Below are 23,758 nucleotides of genomic sequence, written 5' to 3' on the forward strand. Positions count from 1 at the left end.
ACATATAAATTTTAGAAACAGTTTGTCATTTCTACCAAAAAAAATTATCAGAGTTTGGTGTATATTACTATATAATTAAGTGCTCAGCTGCCAGCCAAATTGTCAGTGGTTAGAACACACCAGTTACTCAGTGGGAGAAAAGACCTGGGAATCTGCTCCCATAAAGACAGCAGCCTAGACAACCCTATGGGGCAGTTCTGCTCTGTCCTATAGGGTAGCTATGAGTCAGAATTGACCCCACAGTAATGGGTTTTAATACAATTAATATATTACATTGTAATATAGCATAACATAATATAATACAATATAATATGTTGTTCTCAGTTGCCATCAAGTTGATTCCAACTTATGGCCACCCTATGTGTTACAGGGTAGAACTGCTCTGTAAGCCTTTCTTGACCGTAATCTTAATGGAAGCAGATCACCAGGATTTTCATTCCATGGTACCACTGGGTGGGTTTGAACTATCAACATTTATGTTAACAGTAGAGCACAAATCATTTGTGCAACCTAGGGATCTTAGCTCATTAAAACATTACTGCAATGATGAAGCTGTCTGGTTCCCACAGTGATGGTGACTGAATATAGGTCAAGTATATAATTCTTGCAGAGACCAATCCATAATTCCTTTTCGTGTCTGAAATCTTATAAATTTCACTGCCTTCAGTAAGTGTAGGTTTTTGTCATAGTGATTAGTATTGCAGTGGATTTGCCAATCAAATGATTTTGTAAAGCAAATTTATGAATTCTAATATATCCCAATGGTTAAAAATAATTATAGGTAATGATTTTCCGTTGGATTTTCACTACCAAAAATAAAGCTGAACATGAATTCACAAAAACAAAATTTCTTAAAGTATGTGATTATAAAATTTATCACATGAAAGATTTCATGTTATTGAGTGCAGGTGTCGACGTCCCCAAGAGAGACACAACTCACATAGGCACTGGACAGAACTATGTTTACTTATGGAGAAGAGAAACAGAGGAAGATCAGCTTCAGTAGTGGGCATAGGTCCCCCTTGGCCAGTGGGTCATTCCCTATATCACATTTGGATCCTAGGCTGCATGCAGCCTTCTCATGCTGCGGGGAATAGATATAGCATTGAGGTTGGCCAGGTGCCCCGTGACACACAGACATAAGCAGAACAAAGAAATACTCATCCAGTCTATAACAGGGAGAGGTCCTCAAACAAGGAATAATACCTGAAATGAACTGTGTTGTCTCTCTGTAAGATGGTCCAGACCTAAAGCCCTGATTGGGCAGCCTGGAGGAGGGGCTGAGAATCACTGGAGGACTGCTCTGCCAACACAAGCTTTATTTGAGTTGAAATTCCGAGAAACATAATGGTAGGTCATGGTATGAAATTGGTGAGTGCAGAGGATCAAGACCATTAAATATATCCATACTTTTTATGGAAATTAAAAAAATCATTTTTATTAACTAGTTTACAACCTTAACCAATTCAAATTTTCCTTCCACTGAGCTAAATCTAAAAAAAAAAAGAAAAAACAAAAAACAAATTAGCTCTTGGATATTTGTTCACAAGGGAACTTGAATAAAAACTTTGTACTTAAAATTCAACTCGTCCATGACATAGTTGAAATGAAAAGCAATCTGTAGAATTTAGATTTCCAAACACATTTTCTTTAATATTTTTTAATAAAATATTCTTTGCCCATGACTTTATTATATGTATGCAAGTATTTCCATGCTCTGTAGCCATACATTAGAAATCTCTCACAGTGAGCCCTTCTTATTTACGCTTAGCAAAGTGGAAACTTGCAAGGATGTCTACTAGAGAAGAGCATTAAAGTATAAGTTTCAATCATAATAACATGTATTTCTTATTAAATTATGCAGGAGATTTCAGAACACTGAAAGGGGAATCTGGTGACCCAAGTTATCTGTCTGGTTATGACATTAACTGTTTGAGACTGAGCACATCACACAACATTCTTTTTGAAACTGTTGCCATATCTGTCAGAATAAATCATAGGAGAAAAAAAAATTTCTGAAACTCTAATCAAATGTTAATGATTGTATGTTTGCTGCTAAGGTCAGATCAGACTTCTCAATGAGGCAGAGTAGGCACAGCGCTTAGGGTCCACAATACTTTTAGAAGCCCATGAAAAAGATTTTAATTGCTTTTAAAATCGTCACCAAAAAATGAGCTTTTAGATTAAAGAAAATATTTTAATATATAATATTGCACACATTTATAAAATTTATAACCACCGAATTTATAACAACAAAATTTATAATAACACATTTATATAATATATTTTCTAATATAATTTTATGGAGGAAAACGCCCATGTAAGCAAAAGTGCCTAGGGCCCAGCAAAGTCAATACTGAGTCCTGGATAAGGTTGAGCAAATTGTAGCTAAAGACTAGACGACCTGCACTCCAGGGTGTAGCGTGTCTGGATCTAAAGTTAGGTTTGAACTTGGTCATCTCAGAATTGTGTCATACAAAAACAGTGGAATTATTTCCTTTCTTCATTGTATATGCTCCTTTTCTGCCCCCTGACCTTTACACTTTCCCCTTCTTGACTCATTACATACTCATACTCTGTTATTCCAGTTCATGGGGCATTATACTATCACATTGTCCTGTAGACACGTGCATAAAACCAAAAAACCCTTTGTTGTTGAGTAGATTCCGACTCATAGCAACCCTATAGGACGGAGTAGAACTGCCCCATAGGGTTTCCAAGGAACTACTGATGCATTCGAGCTGCTGACCTTTGGTTAGTGTCTGAGCTCTTCACCACTGCTCCATCAGGGCTCCAACACATGTGTATATGCGTGCACAAACAGTGCACACATATACACACGCACACACACACTTCATATTCTTCTCTTAGTGTCAGCTAGGCCATACCTTCCTCCAGAAAGACCTCTTGGACCACCCATGTTTGGCTTAGGTGCTTTTCTAACGTTCTTCCATTGTTCATTTTTAAATGAGAACCATTTCAGTTTTGTTCATTTTTGACAGTTTCCATCTGGCAGATTGGGTGGCACTCAAATAGTGCTTCATGAGCATTGTTGAGTGAATAATTCTGAGCCTAAATCACCCAATTTATAGAACTAGAATTCTAAATTACACTCAATGGAGTTGTGTGAAAAAAAAGACTTTTCATGATCTCTAGTTCACTGAGTTGGTCACTATAATATAGTTTAATACTCTACATATATATAATGAATAGGGTGCTCCAGAGTCTAGAGTCTTTATTTAGGCGATTACACCTTTAAGAACATACAACACAACATATATATATATATGTTGTTGTGCATGAATATATGTTGTGTGCCATTAAGCAGATTCAGACTCATAACCACCCTATGTGACGGAGTAGAACTGCTCCCCATAGGGTTTCCTGGGCTGAAATTTTTATGGGAGAAGAGTGCCAGATCTTTTCTCCTGTAGAGTGGCTGGTGGGTTCACACCACCAACTTTTGGTTAGCAGCTAAGAGCTTAAACCCTTGCACCACCAGGGTGCGCTCTCTCTCTGTTATGTATGTATGTACATACATAAACAAATATTTTTTAAAGCACACTTTGTATTTTTTTCTTAAGATGAAAAATAAATGATAAAAGTAGTATTTAACATTGAGCCAAGCATTATAAAAACTAGAAAATAAATTATAATCTGGCCCCTTTATGCCTTCAAGATAAAATTGAATTAACACAATGTTATTCCGATTTTATATTTCAGCTACAGATACATAATTTAGAAGTTAATCCTTTTGTATGTAATGGGCTTCCACATAAAGATAAGAGAGGCTATCTACAAATGGGCTGTTTAGTACTGTGCAAATATGGAAGCATGATTAGAGTTAAAATTAGTGCTGATAATTTTTTCTGACTCTTTTACTGAAGCCCGACTGTCTCACAAGTATATGCCAGTAAGTTTCTATCTGATGATTACTGTGCTTACCCTCATGTAAATGACTATGTTTATACTTTAACTGAAATAAGATTTTTAATGGCCAAAATTGTGTCTGTGTGTTTGTACTTCTGAATAATTTTCACAAATGAGCGTAACATCTACTTATGCACTTTCAGGTACAATGGCAAGAATGTGTTTTGCAATACAGCTAATCTCCACTTAGTGCATATTCTATATATTCACACAGTAGAACACATTAAAACGTGTAATGATTTAGTTTATATACTGTTCATTAGTTATATGCACAGATGTTCATAGCAGTAACTTTGAAGGGAAATTAACGGATTCTTTCTTCCAGCTACATACCTGTTTTTTTCTCTTGAAAGTCTACTCGTAAGACATTAAATGAGACATGATACCCTATTGCGGGGAAGGATTCCTAATAAAACCCCTGAACTCTCTCTTTCCATCTCGTCACTCATTGCCTTTCAAAGCAGTTCAAGTCCTGGATCAAAGAAAATTGGGTACCAGATGGCTTTTCCCCTAACATCTTTAAGTTACCCTGAAAGCATTCTTGCTACCAATCTCCACATAATGAAATAAATCCTAGCTACAGTAAAACGGACCTTCTAGGAAACAGCAGGCGTAATGTCACAGCTGTATTAGTACTGCTAACTTGATTGTGAATCAAGTTACATCTGGAACTGTCACACCTGCTGCTGAAGTTAAAAAGGCTGCTGAGAGAGTGGCAACAATTCTAGAATGCTGTCCTTAAGCCAGTTAGGAGGGATCTTCCTAGAGATAATAACAGCACCAACTTAGCACCTCACACAGCAATGCTTCTCTTTACTCCTGCCATATGCTTTATCTGCCACTACCCAAAATTTATATGGGTTATATATGGTTTTTTGAATTATCATAGTAAGACGTTAGCACATAGCATAACCAAAAAGCTCATTACCAGTTTGGATGCAGGTCACATTTCTGGAATATAAAACTAATTTCGAATTGTTTTACTTGAAGGGGAATTTTAATCTGAGAAGACTAGCAAGGGCCAGAGCATTTTGGAATTCTTTCTGCATTGGAAACCATTACTGGCAATGTTTGATACATTACATGAGATTAGCAAATCTTTGTGTCACACATTTCATTCTTCAATGATGTATTGATTTTCCCTGTGGCTCATGTTTTGTGTGAGTTCTGTGATGTTAAAAGCAAAGATGGAAAATGGTGTAAATGTTCCTTGAGATGTGGTCATTGTACTTTTTGGTTTTGTTTTGTTTGTTTTAGAGAAATAATCCAATTTATCTTCTCACTGAAATATTTTAGAAAGAATAATAATGTCTAGCCCAATTCAAGAAAAATTTTTGTGCGAACCATTATAATAGTAACCTGTATTCAAAACATAAGACCCTGCTTTAAACTTATAGTATAAGACAGGAAGATATATACAAATAAATACTTAGAGTAATAAATATTCAATGTAGAATTGTACACTTTCTATTTCATAGTAGGTAATGGGAGCTCCGGTAGTGCACTGGTTAAGAGCTTGGCTGCTAACCAAAAAGTCAGCAGTTTGAATCCACCAGCTGCTCCTTAGAAACCCTACTGGGCAGTTCTATTCTGTCCTATAAGGTTGGAATCAACTCTATGGCAACGGGTTTGGTGTATTTTTCTTTTTTAGTAGATAATATATAACTAACTCTTAGAAAATATGATCAAACATATAGACTCACATTATTTAAGATCTTAGTATTATGTTTTTATCCAGTTATCACTTATCGTGCTGTGTAAGTGCATAAAATGGTATCAGCCATATATATAGGAAGTATTTAGTATGCTAGAGTCTCTGGATGGTGCAAATGATTAAGCACTTGACTACTAGCCTAAAGGTTGGTGGTTCAAACCCACCAACAGGTGCCTCAGAAGACAGTCCTGGTGATCTGCTTTCCAAAGATTACAGCCTTGAAAACCCTATCAAGCAGTTCTACTCTGCACACATGGAGTTGTCATGAGTTAGAATTGACTAGACAGCAACTAACAACAACAACAGATTTAGTATGCACTGACTCATTTTAATTGTATAAACACACATGCCCCCATGCATCTGTCGGTTTGTCGTACTGTGGGGGCTTGCATGTTGCTGTGATGCTGGAAGCTATGCCACCAATATTCAAATACCAACAGGGTCACCCATGGTGGACAGGTTTCAGCTGAGCTTCCAGACTAAGACAGCTAAGAAGGGCCTGGTGGTGTACTTCTGAAAAGAATTCACCGGTGAAAACCTTATGGATAGCAGAGGAACATTGTCTGATATAGTGCCAGAAGACAAGCCCCTCAGGTTGTAAGGTACTCAAAACGCAACTGGGGAAGAGCTGCCTCTTCAAAGTAGAGTCGACCTTAATGACATGGATGGAGTCAAGCTTTTGAGACCTTCACTTGTTGATGTGCCACGACTCAAAATGAGAAGAAACAGCTGCAAACATCCATTAATAATTGGAACCTGGACTATACAAAGTATGAATCTAGGAAAATTGGCAATTGTGAGAAATGAAATGGAATGCATAAACATTGGTATCCTAGGCATTAGTAAGCTGAAATGGACTGGTATTGGCCATTTTGAATCGGAGAATCATATGATCTATTATGCCGGGAATGACAGCTTGAAGAGGAATAGTGTTGCATTCATCAAAAAAAGAACGTTTCAAGATCTATCCTGAAGTACAATGCCGTCAGTGATAGGATAATATCCATATGCCTATAAGGAAGGCCAGTTAATATGACTATTTTTCCAATTTATGCACCAACCACTAAGGCCAAAGATGAGGAAACTGAAGATTTTTACCAACTTCTGCAGCCTGAAATTGATGGAACATTGCAGTCAGGATGCATTGATAATTACTGGTGATTGGAATATGAAAATTGGAGACAAAGATGAAGGATTGGTAGTTGGAAAATATGGCCTTGATGATAGAAACGATGTTGGAGATTGCATGATAGAATTTTGCAAGACCAACGACTTCTTCATTGCAAATATCTTTTTTCATCAACATAAATGGGGACTGTACACATGGACCTCGCCAGACTGAATACACAGGAATCAAATCGGCTACATCTGTGGAAAGAGACGATGGAAAACCTCAGTATCATCAGTCAGAACAAGGCCAGGGGACAACTGTGAAACAGATCATCAGTTGCTCATATGCAAGTTCAAGTTGAAACTGAAGAAAATTAGAACAAGTCCACGAGAACCAAAGTATGACCTTGAGCATATACCACCTGAATTTAGAGACCATCTCAAGAACAGATTTGATGCTTTGAACACTAATGACTGAAGACCAGAAGAGTTGTGGAATGACATCAAGGACATCATACATGAAGGAAGCAAGAAGTCATTAAAAAGAGAGGAAAGAAAGAAAAAGACCAAAATGGATGTCAGAAGAGACCCTGAAACTTGCTCTTGAACTTTGGGTAGCTAAAGTAAAAGGAAGAAATACTGAAGTAAAAGAGGTGAATAGATTTTAAAGGGCGGCTCGAGAAGACAAAGTAAAATGTTATAACGACATGTGAAAAACCTGGAAGTAGAAAATCCAAAAGGAAGAGCATGCTTGGCATTTCTTAAGTTGAAAGAACTGAAGAAAAAAATTCAAGCCTCTAACTGCAATATTGAAGGATTCTACAGGGAAAATATTAAATGAATCAGGAGGCATTAAAAGAAGATGGAAGGAATACACAGAGTCACTATACCAAAAAGAGTTGGTATACGTTCAACCATTTCAGGAGGTAGCATATAATAAGGAACCAATGGTACTGAGGGAAGAAGTCCAAGCTGCACTTAAGGCGTTGACAAAATTAAGGCTCCAGGAATTGACGGAGTATCAATCGAGATGTTTCAACAAATGGATGCAGCACTGGAAGTGTTCGCTTGTCTATGCCAAGAAATTTGGAAGATAGCTGCTTAGCCAACCAACTGGAAGAGATCTGTATTTATGCCTATTCTCACAGAAGGTGATCCAACTGAATGCGGAAATTATCCGACAGTATCAAAATTCAGCAAATTTTTGCTGACGATCATTCAAAAGTGGCTGCCGCAGTATATTGACAGGGAACTGTCAGAAATTCAAGCTGAATTCAGAAGACGTGGGACCAGGGATATCATTGCTGATGTCAGATGGATCCTGGCTGAAAGCAGAGAATACCAGAAAGATGTTTACCTGTGTTTTATTAACTATGCAAAGACATTCAACTGAGGGGATCATAATCAGTTATGGATAACATTGCCAAGTATGGGAGTTCCGGAACACTTAATTGTGCTTGTCTTAGTCATCTAGTCCCGCTTTAACAGAAATACTACAAGTGGATGGATTTAGCAAAGAGAAGTTTATTCTCTCACGGTCCAGTAGGCTACAAGCCCAAATTCAGGGCGTCAGCTCCAGGGGAAAGCTTCCTCCGTCAGCTCTGCAGGAAGGTCGGTGTCATCAACCTTCCTTCGGTCTGGGAGCTTCTCCGTGTAGGAACCTCAGGTCCAAAGAACGCACTCTGCTCCCAGCACTGCTTTCTTGGTGGCATGAGGTTCCCATGTGTCTCTGCTCACTTTTCTCTTTTATATCTCAAAAGAGATTGGATTAAGACACTGTCTAATCTTGTAAACCTCATCAGCATAACCTCATCACAGTGACAGAATTTACAACACATAAGGAAATCACATCAGATTATACAATACTGGGAATCATGACCTAGCCAAGTTGCTACACACATTTTTGGGAGGACACAATTCAATCCATGACAGTGTTCATGAGGAACCTGTACATAGGTCAAGAAGCAGTGGTTTGAACAGAACAAGGGGATACTGCGTGGCTTAAAGTCAGGAAGGGTGTGCGTCAGGGTTGTATTCTTTCACCATACTTATTCAATCTGTATGCTGAGCATATAATCAAAGAAACTGGACTATATGAAGAAGAGCAGGGCATCAGGATTGGAGGAAGACTCATCAAAAACCTGCGATATGCAGATGACACAACCTTTCTTGCTGAAAGAGAAACGGACTTGAGGCACTTACTGATGAAGACCAAAGACTATATAGCCTTCAGTATGGAATACACCTCAACATAAAGAAAACAAAAATTGGTCACAACAGGACCAATGAGCAACATCATAATAAATGGAGAAATATTGAAGTTGTCAAGGATTTCATTTTACTTGGATCCATAATCAACACCTATGAAAGCAGCAGTCAAGAAATGAAAAGATGCATTGCATTGGGCGAATCTGCTGCAAAAGACCTCTTTAAAGTGTTCAAAAGCAAAAATGTCACCTTGAAGACTGAGGAGTGCCTGACTCAAGCAATGGTGTTTTCAATTGCCTCATATTCATGTGAAAGCTGGACTATGAGTAAGAAAGACTGAAGAAGAATTGATGCCTTTCCATTGTGGTGTTGGTGAAGACAACTGAGTATAGCATGGACCGCCAAAAAAATGAACGAATCTGTCTTTGAAGAAGTACAACCAGAATGCTCCTTAGAAGCAAGGATGGTGAGACTATGTCTCACATACTTTAGACATGTTATCAGGAGGGATCAGTTCCTGGAGAAGGACATCATGCTTGGTAAAGAAGAGGGCCAGTGAAAAAGAGGAAGACCCTTAACAAGATGGATTGACATAGGAGCTGCAACAGTGGGCTCAAGCATAACAGTGATTGTGAGGATGGCGCAGGACTGGGCAGTGTTTCCTTCTGTTGTGCACGGGACCGCTATGAGTCGGAACGGACTGGAGGGCACCTAACGACAACAACAAACACACCTGAAAAACGTCTCTTTATTTCTCAGTGTTCAAATTTCATTATTCTACATGGTGGTATAAAATTCTAAAAGGATTAAATTACCCACCTGGATAGACTGGGGTTTCGTCTCAATAAACTTTTGCATTTTATATTACTGTTAAAAATGCCAAAAACAAAACAAAATGAAACTTGTACATTAAAGTCCTAAAAAATTAATTATTTGAAAAAATGGCTAATTCATTTTATTAGTCAAGAATGGATTGCAGCTTAACTACTCAGCTATGACGTGTGTAGACTTTATTAGTAATTTTGATGTGCCAAAATACCAGTAGTATTATGTCCTATGATCTGCTATTCTTAGTTGGCTATATGTCTAATAAAATCAGCAGGTTAAAGAGAAAGTAATGGTTGTGATAAACATTTCAGAGAAAGAAGAAAAAGTGATTTTAAAAAGTTAAATAAGGTTCAATGAGAAACTGTTTTAAATTGTGCATATAAAGAAATACGTATTTTATAGAATTATAAGAATATTGGTACAGTGTTTGTTGACTTGAATTAAAAAATATTCCACTTAAAAGCAGTAAGAAAAAAGACTTAGATTATTTAGAAATATGTTCCCATCTTTTCATTTAGCCATGTTGTATTTTATTTTACCATCATTTTAGTAGGCTACATATCTGGGCTCTGAAGCAATAATAAAGAGAAAGTCATAAGCACATTCTGAAGATGATTTTAGATTCAAGAAGAGCTTACAGTTTTGCTATTCAAAGCATGGAGTCTAGCCACAATGGCATTACCTGGGAGCTTGTTAGAAATGCAGAACTTGGGGTACCGACACAGACCTACTGTATCAGAACATACATATTAAATAAGAGCCCCAGGTGAATTGAATGTACATTAAAGTTTGAGAAGCATTGGTCTAAAGGAATTATTGAAATGCAGAATGCTAAGGGATGATTTAATAATTCTTACATCTCATGTGATATTCATGTGAAAAAGATGGTTTTTAAGATTAAATCAGGAATTATAGTTTTGAAAGCATTTCTTGAAAATAAAATTTATTAACTGGAAATGACATTATAGAATTTCATTAATTTTTAGCAGTTTCACTTCAGGAGATAATTTAACTATGATTTCATACCTCTTGTTTCCTTCTAATTACAAATTTGTTTACAATTTAAACATTTGCAACCAGTTCAAAAACCCATTACCATCGAGTCTGTTCTGACTCATAGTGATGCTATAGGACAGAGTAGAACTGCCCCGAAGGGTTTCCAAGGAGCGGCTGGTGGATTTGAACTGTCAGCTTTCTGGTTAGCAGCCAAGCTCTTAACCACAATTAAAACAATTCCTTTATATATTTCCATATTCTAAAATTTACCTTTTCTTGTTCACCATAAATATGCAAACATATCCCAAAAAGCTCTTTTATAAAGATATTAATTGCTTAATCCAAGAAATGTTTACTGAGACATCTACTATCTACATAATAATATGTATTTGCTAGTGAGTGAAATTCAATAAAGTATAATCATGTGGCCCGTTTTCAGGATATATTATTAGTGAGGATGTAGTATATATACAAAATAAGGTACATAGCAGACTTAAAATAAATTAGAAATAATACGAAATAAATTTAGAATAGTTGTTTTGTGCCAGATACTGGAGTGAAAAACAAAGTTTGAATGCTATCTTGCCTGTAGTAGACATGTTCAAAAAGTTTAGTTGCTTTGAATCTTGGTAAAGGGAGTTCGGTAAAATTAATTTAGCTAACACTTTGTAAGATATATTTTAAACAATCCTATTTAAATAAGAAATATTAAGGTTCAGGAAACTAGTCAATAGTGAACTCCTTGTCATGAAACGCTGATTTCAAACAGTCTGATAGCACACTGGGTGGGGGGGAGAATACAAAATAAAATAAAGGGGGGGAAGAAAACCAGAGCCGAGAGTCATGAATGGAAAAAAAAAAGGAGTATTTTTTTTTTTTCCCACAGTGTAAGAGGTATACTTGGTCAAATGGAAGTGTTAACATCATTTTGAATTTTGAGCCGGGTTGCTGGAAGAATGTTTATGATACTTAGAATAAAGGAGCAATATATTGAAATAGGTAGTCTGTAAGCCCTTAGCTACATATGCATGCATAGGAAGAATTAACTTTGGGTAAATTAAATGTGGGTTTGTTTCATATAAATTCCTGTTTGTATTTATTTTCATCATTGTTTGAAATGATTTTGCCAACAGTCTTAATGTAAAGTATATTTTTGATATATTTTAATTAGTTTAGATCAGTATTAAGTGATGAATTGTACTATGGTGTCTTTGGGAAATTTATTATTAGATAATTGACATTAGAGCAAAAATAAAAGAAATTTTACAGTTAAAATAGCCACCTACCCCCTCTGAAAAATAGTAGGTCTTGGGCTTTTAACATTATAGGCAGTGTTATAATTGTACTGAAATGATCCCCTGAAAATTATGATAAACCTGCTGGGAATTGTTTTAAGGGGAAAAAAGAGAGATTAATGACTGTTGCTTAAAAAAGTTCTAAAGCTTTTATAGAAGGGAGCAGAAATACTTAATTATATTAGTGCCCTCCACCCCTCTTACTCTTAGAGTTCCATTGTTAAGAACAGTGCACATCCCTGATACATAAAAAGACAAACCACCTTTTGGTAAATGTTCCTTTTACTTCAATTCCAATCAATTTGGGTTTCTGTAAAATCACTGCTTTGTTGATCTAAGACTATTTTATGAATCAAATAATTTCTATACTCCAAGTGTAGTAATACATGACGCATTTTAATACAGCTATACCGCTTACATCTATCATGTTATATTTCTTCACATGCCTTAGAAAACTCTGTTGTCATTTAATATGCTCAAGGGGAATACTGGTTCACCATCAATCTTATTTCTCAAGCACTTGTGCATTAACCTTTAAATCTTCTTAATAATAAAACAAAAATGTAAACAGATTCTTTACAAATCAATGTGGATAAAAATATAAATGTAAATGCCAAAGTACTTAGAATTCATTACCTGACTTGAGAAGTGATGTTCAATCTTTTTGGTCTCTGAACTACTTTTTTATAACAAATATTTTAACCTATCCTAAAATAACATTCATACCCAAGGAAAAACAAATACAAAACAACAACACAAGAGCAATCTATGCATCAAATTTGAGATTAAAATAATATCCTAACAATAATATAAATGAAGAATAAAATAAAAGTAATTATGATTGAAAAATATGTTTCCATACATAAATGTTTGAGAATAATTACGTAAAAGAGGTAATGACAGTTAGGTGTTTGCATCAGCTTACAAACTGTTTATTAAACATCTATTCATCCAAACTGTTTATTAAACATCTATTACTTGAAAGATTCTGTTCTAGATATTGTGGATACAGTAGTAAAGAAAATAGCAAAACTCCCTACTTCATGGGATTATGGCAGGGAGACAGAATATATACAGAATAAATATATAAAATATATAGTATATTGGATAATGTTAAGTTCTGGGAAGAAACCTTAGGAAGGTATGGAAGATATGAAATTTCAGGGATCGTTTTGAACAAAGACAAGAAGGAGGAAGAGGATCTAGCTGGGTGGATATCAACAAGAAGTGCATTTCAGGTAGAGGGAACGTGTAGAAATGTTCTGGTTAGGGAGGGGGCATGCCATGTGTGTTGCAGGGTGAAGGAGAAGCCATCAGAGTGCTTTACAGAGAGCAGTGGTATGACTGACTTACATTTTAATGGGATTACCTTACGTGTTTTGTTGAGAAGAGAATTGCAGGGAGGACTGGGCAGAGAGCCATGAGCATGCTGTTGGCATAGTCAGGAGTTAGGACCAGGGTCATGTCAGCAGGGATGCTTACAAGTAAATAGATTGTGCAAATGTATCAGAGGTATAGTTAAGCACATGGTTAAATCCTCCTTTACAGTAGGATTGATTATCCTGCATATTGGTTCACTCTCGTAGTGATTTTTTTGTACTCTAGGAGACTTTAGTTGTTGCACAGATCAATCTGAGTGTAGGGTCATGGGAGGTCTTCAGCCAATGGCACTCCTTTTTTTGTGTATTTGTTTTTTGCTTTATGTTTACTTCCACGTAGGATTACATTTGAAGAAACTTTGTTACTGTTAACAAAACATTGAAATATCATTGCATTACAACACAGAATGCAGTTTCCTGTAGTTTATTTAAAACACACTTTTATTTTCAAAGTTTTAATGCATGTCAAATTACTCTGGAAAAATAATCATGCAAAATGAGATACATCTCTACTCTATAATGGAATTATCAGTCCTGAAAACCAATATAGGACACTCTGCATGGATGGGGAGGAGGCTTAACAGTGTTCCCTCTTTAGAATTTGTTTGAAAGAAATTATCTATAATTTTCTTTCTTAAATTGTGGATATGTTACTAAATAGCCAGTGTTTCCACAAAAACTAATCACTATTTTATGAAAAAGAGGAAAAATAAATATTTTGGGTAGCTATAATTTAAATAAACCATTGTCACTTTAAATTCAAAGTGACAGGTAACATTAAAAATGTCGTCAACTGACTGATTTTTTTTTTCTTATTTGTATGAAGCTTTTTGAAACATGAACAAAACACTGATGAATGGTTGGAAGCAAGTTGAAACACAATAAAATCCAACCCAGGAAAACAGGACTGCTCTTTCTTCATCCACATTGGGATTTGTCAAGAGGTGAACTATGACATTATATCAATTTTTACTACTCTTTCTATTCTGGATATGCCTGCCAAATTTCTCTTCTCCAGAGATACTGTTCAAAAGGACTTCTGTGCCCCAAAAAAGAATTTTAGGTGCACGTGTACCAAGAAGTGATGGCAAAATTCTGCACCGTCAAAAACGTGGTTGGATGTGGAATCAGTTTTTCTTACTGGAGGAATACACAGGATCTGATTATCAGTATGTAGGCAAGGTAAGTCTGTATTGAAAACCCAAATGCTTACATTATTTCTTTATATATATTACTCGGGGAAATTTGAATTTCATGAAGATCGTCATTCGTATAGATTTGATTCTCTAAATATTCCTAATACATTTTTTTGTTTATTGAATACAAATAATACTTTGAAAAATACAGAATGAATATAGTAAGATGAATGTGGAAATTCATTTACTTGAATTAATTCTTTCTGCTAACTCTTGGATTGATGACATACTAAAAATAGCAATATTTTAGTATTCAGAAAACAATTATATTGAGAACACTATGTATCAATATAGTCATTAAAAATGGCAATTTATATTTAAATACAGCTCTTGTTGCTTGTGAATTCAGTGAGGAAGACAAGAAATATTTTAAACTTGTTTAGTCTTCTGAAGAAAGAGATTAAATATCATTAAAATTATGATCCAAGGCCAAAAAAAACTGCCTATTTGTAAGAAAACGTATTCCATATATTAGTGTGATTTATTTTTAAACTCACCATTAATACAATTATGGAAAGAAAAGTAAATAGGAAGATTAGCAGGCAAAGCAGTTTACTTATTGAGAAATGATGTGTATAGAGAAGAGTTTTCATTCTATTCAATTATAAAAGTGAGAAAAATTCATTTTGCTTGGGGATAAAATGAAAAGTGCAATATATGAGTAACAATGAACATTTTAATAAATTGTATTAATTTCCATTTTTTCCTCTTGATACTACCTGAATCTAATCAAGGTAGTATCAACTTGAGAACTTAAGAAGAAAGTCATTTTAATAGTCACAGTGTTACTCTTTTTATGGCCAGTCCATGAAATATACCTAAGAAAAAAAGAGAAATTCAGAACAGTGACAAAAGGAAATCAGATATAATCACATGTTAACACTGTAAAATTGTAATGGATACATTACTGTGCTGGCTACTTTTGCATTAACCTAAATTGTAGTAGTTTCATTTAAATAATGAACATTGTGTTCAAAGTCTTCATCTTCTGGGAAAAATAGTTTTTGAGAGAATACATTTTCATTGATCTTAAATACTTTGCTGTCTTCGTCATGTTACAATTATTTCAGTCCCTTTTAGATGTCTGGTAAGATGAGAAAGAGTACATTAACTTTTAAATGACATATTGACTAGAAGGAGAAAGAAAGAAAAAATCTAAACATCATAATGAATATTACCAGCGAGCACTCAGTGGCAGCGTTAGCATGAGTCTCATCTAATTGAATGCTTAAGATGAGAAGACGAAGGTAAGTTTTCTGGATGCAGCAATAGGGTGCCTTTTAGGTTACTAAGCCAGCTACATGAGAATATAGCACCAGAAATCTTGGTTGTAGAAACTATACTTTTCTTTGGTTCTTCCTGTGCACACTTCGCAGTTAGTTGGCTTATTTACATCTATTTCCCTTCATTTAGCCCTTAATGAAGATTTAATAAATTGATGAACTGAATTATCATTACATATATATTCTCTCATTATAATCAAACTACTTCTCATTTACTTTTTTTTTCTCTCCCAAAAGAATATCAACTCCTTGAAGTCAAGAATTCAGCTTTATATTTCTCTTTGTCTATTATGTGTTAGAGTTGAGTTTAAGAACTATTGGGTTGATTGAATTGACCTATTCATATTGAATTGAATCCCTCAGTCCTCTGGTGCTCCTTGGCTCCCTGCAGAAAAAAAACAGACTAGAACTTTAAATCACTGTAGGCAATCAAGGCCGGTAAATACTTAAGACATGATCGTCTTGATATATAACTCAAATTTTATTCTTCCTTATTCTGATCTACAAAAACAAATCAGAAAACTGTCTAATGAAGACAGGCATGAGAAGCTTAAGGAACGTGTTCACCAGATCCTTCCTATACAGTAATATATGCTTATTAGATCAACAGAAAGTTATTAGATGCTGGTAGCTATCAGACTCTCTGAGTTTACTTACAGCAAACAGAGTGTTATTTTTTTGTTTGTTTTGGAAATTTTTAGCCTATCTTTCAAGTCCCTTTTGTAATTTCTGTGGTTTATTTACGTCTTGCACTGTGAAATAGAAGGAAAATACTTTTTTTTCAGTGAAAAAAAAAATACATGCTTGATTTTTCAAATAAAACACTTAAAATACAATAGGTAGTCTCCATGATCATAGAATCACTATGTTTTACTTTAATCCATTTTTTAATTTTTCTAGTAAAATATAAATATAGAAACAAAATAGCTTTAACTTTAAGATACCCAAGTGAGTTGGAGATGATATTCTGTTTCCTGTCTGACAGAGTATAAATGTGAAAACAGTCTCAGAATATTATCACGTCATTGTGCTTATCCTAGCTAACATCATCTACACCGACATTTCTAACAGTAGCTTTGAAACCTAATATTTTAGAGTAAATTATGAGGATACATAGAACCATTTCAAATTGCCTGATCATTATATGCTAATCTTTGAGCATTGTTTTATTTTTAATTAAATAAGAAATACAGCATACAACATTTTTACATATGCTATTTTACTAGAATAGCTTCCATACAGATGAACAAAATAAGGATTTTGTTGTATTAGAAAGACCACCTTTCTTGGAACTTAAATCCTTGGGTTAGCCAATCCACTTACCCCAGGTTCTCATTTTGCTGTAAAACTGTGAATTGTACCATCATTTATCAGTGACTTCTGAGTTTGATGTCTGTTTCACTCTTTACCAAACTATTATAGAAGTCAGCACCTTTTTCAATTTAAAGAAAAAAAAAAAAAAGGCATGACAAAAGACTTAGTGGGAAAAGCATATTTTGTAGGGGAAGCAGAGGAAGGTGTTTACATTTGTTGCTCCAGACAAATTGCTTAAAAGTTCTTATATGTCTGGTTTCCAGAGAACCTGCTACCAATGAGGCTGTTATTTTCCACCCTTTGCCAAGTCTTGCGAATTCTCTTCTTTGATTAACACCTTAATGGGGATTTTTCTGATTTATTCACTTAGAATGGTTATTTGTTCCCCTTAGCACACTGTCATCTCCCCATGGATCTCTGTTATTTCATTGAATACATTGCAAAGGTTGAAAGAGAAGGAAAAAGAAGATTAAAGTGACTTGCACAGAAAGCAGTCAAGCCCAAATTGTGAAAAACAAGTAACATGGACTCTTTTGGACATTCTGTAGCACATATGGAATTTATTTCAAATAAAATAAAGCACTCTCCAGGACTGTAGAATTAGCAAGTTTTTATTTGAACCCATTTAAAATTAGTTTTTAGTAAATGTAAATATGGAAACAAACTAGCTTTAATATTAAGATTTTTCAATTGAGTTAGTCCTCAATAAGGAATCCCGTGTCCTCATTTCTTAGTACGAAATAACGGACGTCATATCATCTTTAACATTTCATCTCCATGTGAACAAACATTTGTCACACCCTGTGGGTCATAAGCTTTTGCACTGCAGAACAAATTCAACTTTGAAAACACAGGTATGATTGCAAGTGCAATAGCAATAGTATGTTAGCCAGAGTTGTTATCACTGATTCAGGGCACATCATAAACCTGATGTAAAGAGAAGGACTTCCAAGCAGAGACATCAGATGGGCCTCTCTTCTCAGTAAAAATGCCAGAAGGCACCCTGCTCTTAATCAATGTGATTTTTCCATCACCTTAAACTGAAACGCAGTACTCCGTAATAACCCCTCCTACCCATCTCAGAGGGCAGTGAGTTTATGTTAATGGGGGAGGAACAACTCAGAAAAGGAGAAGGAGATGGTTGCACAACTCAAAAAATGCAATCGATGTTACTGTACGTGTACATACAGAAACTATTGAGCTGGTGTATGTTCTGCTGTGTATATTCCCAACAACAACAACCAATGAACTAAATTGTTTTAAAAAATGCCAAAAGGAAACACAAAGTAGCTGCCTCAAAAAATATAAAATTAGAAATTATTGGGATCTTGTACATTAAGAAAACACTGGCTTTAGCTTCTTATATGAGATCCTGATCTAAAGTTTGTTTTATATCAATGTTTTTTTTTTTTTTTTTTTATTAGTACTGGGGTTAAAATGATTGCACTCTGTGCTGTGTATACAGAAGGAATGTGGCCTTGTTTAAGTTAACAGATAGCACATGTGAAACTCTTACCCAACCAAACGGCAGCTTCAACAATGCCATAGTCTTTGTCCTCCGTGGCACTGAAAGCTGGTAGAGTTACAGCTTGACAGCAGGCAACTCTCCCTCAGGGCACCAAAAAAATAAAAACCAAACCCATTGCTGTCGAGTTGATTCTGACTCATAGTAACCCTATAAGTCAGTATAGAACTGCCCCATAGGGGTTCCAAGGAGTGGTTGGTGGATTCGAACTGCTGACCTTTTTGGTTAGCAGCCATGGCTCTTAACCACTGCACCACCAGGGCTCTCCTCAGGGCACAGGTAAATGCTATTTTGGAAAGGGTGGCAAGAGTGTTCTCTCAGAGGCAAGTAATCTTCATTATTCACCTGTCATTTCTCATGTACTGAAGAATGTTCACAAGTGTTCCGGTTACCATTTGTCACAGTTTGGGCTTGACTGCCTTCTGTGCAAGCTATTATAAAATTCTTTTTCCTTTTCTTGCTAACTTTACAATTAATTTAATGGAATCAAAGAGAGGGTGTAAACCAGTGGTTCCCAACTGGGGACGATTTTGCTCCCTAGGTGACATTTGACAATGCATTGAGATATTTGAGCCCTGGTGGATTCGAACCCACCAGCTGCTCCGTAGAAGATGTGGCAGTCTTCTTCGGTAAAGATTACGGTCTTGGAAAACCTATGGGCAGTTCTACTCTATCCTATAGGGTAGCTATGAGTCTCAATCAACTCAAAGACAATGAAATTGGTTTTTGATTTTGGTAACTGGTGCTAGGGGGATACTACTGGCATCTGAGAGTTATTGCTGAACATTCTAAAATGCACATGAGAGCCCTCCAGAACCAAGATCTATCAAGTCCAATGTTTTAATAGTCTTGAGGTTGAGAAACCCTGGTATAAATTGATGGTCGTCACGCTGGGCTTCTCTGAGTTCTAGGGGTTAAGGGAGGCCACAGAAGGGAAGTTGATCAGTAAAGAGGCAAGAGGCAGAGCCCTCCTACCACCTTCTTTATTCTAGTCTCAGTGTTCTTACCTGATTTGCATATTGAAGTTTAATCATTGAAGGCAACATAGTCTCTGTTTCTACATCTCTCTGTCTTGCTGTCTGTTTCTGTCTCTCTCTCCATATATATGCCAATCACCAGTTGCCATTGAGTCAATTTCAACTCACGGAGACTCCATGTGTGTCAGAGAAGAACTGTGCTACCTAAGATTTTCAATGACTGACTTTTGGAAGTAGATCATCAGGCCTTTCTTCCAAGGCTCCTCTGGATGGACTGGAATTTCTAACCTTTGGTTAGCAGTTGAGCATGTTAACTTTTGGCACCACCCAGCAGGGATACACACACACATATGTCATTGTTGTAGCTGCCTTGGAGTCCGTCTGACTCATGGTCAACCCATGCACAACAGAATGAAATGCTACCTGGTCTTGTGCCATCCCCATGATCAGTTGCAAATAGGATCATTGTGCTCCATAGGGTTTTCACTGACTAACTGTAGGAAGTAGATTGCCAAGCCTTTCTTCCTAGTCAGTCTTAGTATGTAAACTCTGCTGAAACCTGTTCAGTATCATAGCAACACACAAGCCAGCATTGACAGATGGGTGATGACTGTGTATGAGGTGCATTGGCCAGGAATTGAACCTGGGTCACACACATACACACACATATATTTCTATATCTCCCTATATATTTATATATTTTTAAGCTGCTGATATAATCATGCTGTTTGATTTTTTTAAACGAGAAAATGAAAGCCGCAAGAAGTAAGTTGATTTGACCAATGAGAGGGAAGCTTTACCAGAAACAATATTGCATTGCAAATTTTCTGTTTGCCAGTTGCATACTTATATTGAGCTTCTTTCTGCTCCAACTCTATGACCAGTAATGGAATTTTATCTGAGAAATTTTTTCCACTCCTTTTTAACAGGATTTGGTCGGCTAAATGTTTTAGTATTTGTGTGTTTTTCTTCCTCTGACACCCATGCTTTCCAGATTTGTCATCACTCTACAAGTGTGTTTCTTTTCATCATTCTGAGCTCCAAAATGTTCCCCGCCACTGTGGGACGCCTACAACCATCATTCCATATGTCCAGAATTTGATGCATGCATTGCTCCTGTATCTAACCTAGAGAGCTTGAATCACTCAACACTGACATCACCTATCTACTTTCAGAGCCCGGGTGGTGCAGTGACTAAGAGTTCAGCTGCTAATCAGAAGATCGGCAGTGCGAATCCACCAACCGCTCCTTGGAAATCCCATGGGACAGTTTTACTCTGTCCTATAAGGTCACTATGTGTTAGAATCAACTTGACAGCAATGAGGTTTTTTTGGTTTTATCTACTTTAAAGGGAGTAAAAACTGGAAGAGGAATTTTATAAATCTCTACCTCACTTCCTTTGCTTTTATTTTCCTCATTCTCTGCAACTGTTCACTAGCCTTTAACAATCATTTTTATCAGTCATAGGAGGGCAGAGACTCTATCAGCAGTGTCTGCCAATCAAACTCAGGAACCAGGAGGGAAGCCTGGGTGCCTATGTCTTTAGAGGGCTCTTCATGGTTAACCTTTGCCTTGAAGTTTATTCTTTGTTGTTAGATGGCATCGAGTCGGTTCTGACTCATAGTGACCCTGTGCACAACAGAACAAAACACTTCCTGGACCTGCGTCATATTCACAATCATTGTTATGTTTGATCCCATTGTTGCAAACACTGTGTCAATCCATCTCATTGAGGGTCTTGCTCTTTTTCGCTGACCCTCTTCTTTACCAAGCATGATGTCCTTCTCCAGGAACTAGTCCTCCTGATAACATGTTCAAAGTACTTGAGACTTCTGTAGTTGGCTAAATTATGTATGTTGGATTTAGATGTTTATTTAGGACTCAATCTTTATTCTGCATTTTTGTCATATCACTTGAGTACCAGCTAAGTTTCCCAAACACTGTCAGTCTTCTTCCTATAGGGGACAAAATCCTGCATGCTGTTCTCTAGGCTAGTTTGCCACCAACTCTGCCAAGTTACCAACACCTCTAAGGAGAGAGACATGAGCTTGTGTTGGATACTGTCCTAAGAGCTTACATATACGTTATGCAATATGGTATACATTATGTAAGGTGGTTCTCACTACAATATTATTTCTTCTTCACAGATTAGGAGACTGTGTCTTAGATTAATTTATTAGCTTTTGGTGAGCAAGGATTTGAACCTGGGTCTGTTTGCCTCCAAAGCCCTTGCTTCTTCTATTACATGCAGTATTGTGCAAATTAAAAAGGCATCTTTATATTACCAAGGCAGATTTTTTTCTATTACTCCATTCATCCAAAGTAGTCCTTTGGCATTATGTTGGACTTCTTGGGACATTTTGCTTGAGAATCCACAGAAGTCTTTGAAAAGTCGTGGTCTTCATCCAGCTTCATTTATCCACACCAAGCCCACACTTCTGTCACCTGGTTTGATAATCTTCTTTTTTCATAGCTGTCCTATATTGCTACTCTAGATGTAGTGAGTTTTCTCTTCAGTTTCTTTGTAATATTGTTCTTGCTACATTTTTGTTTCTTCGTTTAACCTTATATGCTGACCTTTTAAACAGAAAGCCATTTGAGCAGAAAGGGAACAGGCTTCCCGAATGCTACAAAGTGGATCATTCCCTGTCTCATTCCCCATCTCCAGGATACAAAGTAAATAGTCCATTTATTTTTTAACTTTCTCACAATAAAAATATCTTTCACCAGAAGCAAATCACCAGGGAACATCAGATTCTGTCAGCTTCTTCTTTCTCTTTTCTACAAATAGAAATTTTATTTTTCTCTCTTATCTTTATAGCCTACTTTTATACCAGATTTGATAACTATAATTATCCTTATGATCATATTATAAACAACATTCCTTATGATCATATTATAAACGACATTCCTTATGGTTATATTATAAACAACATTCCTAAGAAGAGCAATTAGGAGATAGCATGAACTGTCAAAATCACATACGCTTGTTCCAAGTGGGTCTTAAGTTATTGAGAGCAATTAAAGATAGCTTATATGAATGTCCCTTAACCCATCTATATGGTCTGGCCATATTGAACAATGAACATAAGTTATTTAATTCTTTATTTTTAATAAATAATGGAGAAAATTCTCATTTATATGTAATAGTGGATTAAAAAAAAAATTATTACCAATTACCTCCCCCAAACTCAAATCATCTATTCCTGAACACCTTCCCTGACACCCTGGAGGGAGCATGGAGCTTAGAAGGGTGCCTGGCGAACAGTTCCTCTAGGTCCATAAAGCATGGAGTGACGTCATTTACAAGGCCTGGTTTGACTGAGATAGACCCATCTGAGGATTAGTCCATTAGGGTGTCATCTTAAGGGGATACATACAGTTCACAAGCCACAGCAATCATGTCCTACAAACACAGTTCATAAATTTTATAGTATCAGAGTCCTGTCCCCATCACTCTTTTTCAGAATTAATTTCCTCCATTCCATTTTAAACAAATATATCGTAAATGTAAAGTATTATGAAGGAACACTGGTGGAACAATGGTTAAGTGCTTGGCTGCTAAACTAAAGGCTGATGGTTTGAATCCATGCAGTCACTCCATGGGAGAAAGACTTGGCTATCTGCTTCCATAAAGATCACAAAAAAAGACAAAACCAAACCCATTGCTGTCAAGGGGATTCCGACTCATATCAACCCTATACGACAGAGTAGAACTGTCCCATAGAGTTTCCAAGGAGCACCTGGTGAATTTGAACTGCCAACCTTTTGGTTAGTGGCCGTAGCTCTTAACTACTAGAAAACCTTATGGGGCAGTTCTGCTCTGTCCCATTGGGTCATTATGAGTGGAAATTGACTCATTGGCACCTATCAACAAAGTATTATGTCTTTTAAAATTCATTTAGAGGGGAAAAAAAAAAAACAGACAGAAAGGCAAGCAGGAGGGAAGGAAGGGAAAGGGAGAGAGGGAAAGAGAAAGAGAGAGTGCAAAATTGTCACTGTC

At 36.2% G+C, this 23,758-nt stretch overlaps 1 protein-coding gene across 2 annotated transcripts in view; it reads left to right on the forward strand.

Annotated features, from left to right (window-relative positions):
* Positions 1-14,410: 14,410 nt before the first annotated feature.
* LOC101360869 (cadherin-10) overlaps positions 14,411-23,758 on the forward strand; it is a 136,246-nt gene continuing 126,898 nt past the window's right edge. Inside the window, exon 1 of one of the 2 annotated variants that reach the window (XM_023738881.1) lies at positions 14,411-14,642. In XM_023738881.1, the coding sequence (XP_023594649.1) occupies positions 14,412-14,642 (231 nt within the window). In that variant the 5' untranslated portion in view covers position 14,411. The remainder of the gene's footprint in view (positions 14,643-23,758) is intronic. The other variant, XM_004384605.1, reaches the window with a different exon arrangement.

This window comes from Trichechus manatus, unplaced genomic scaffold (assembly GCF_000243295.1).
Source record: "Trichechus manatus latirostris isolate Lorelei unplaced genomic scaffold, TriManLat1.0 scaffold00124, whole genome shotgun sequence".
Taxonomy (NCBI): Eukaryota; Metazoa; Chordata; class Mammalia; order Sirenia; family Trichechidae; genus Trichechus; species Trichechus manatus.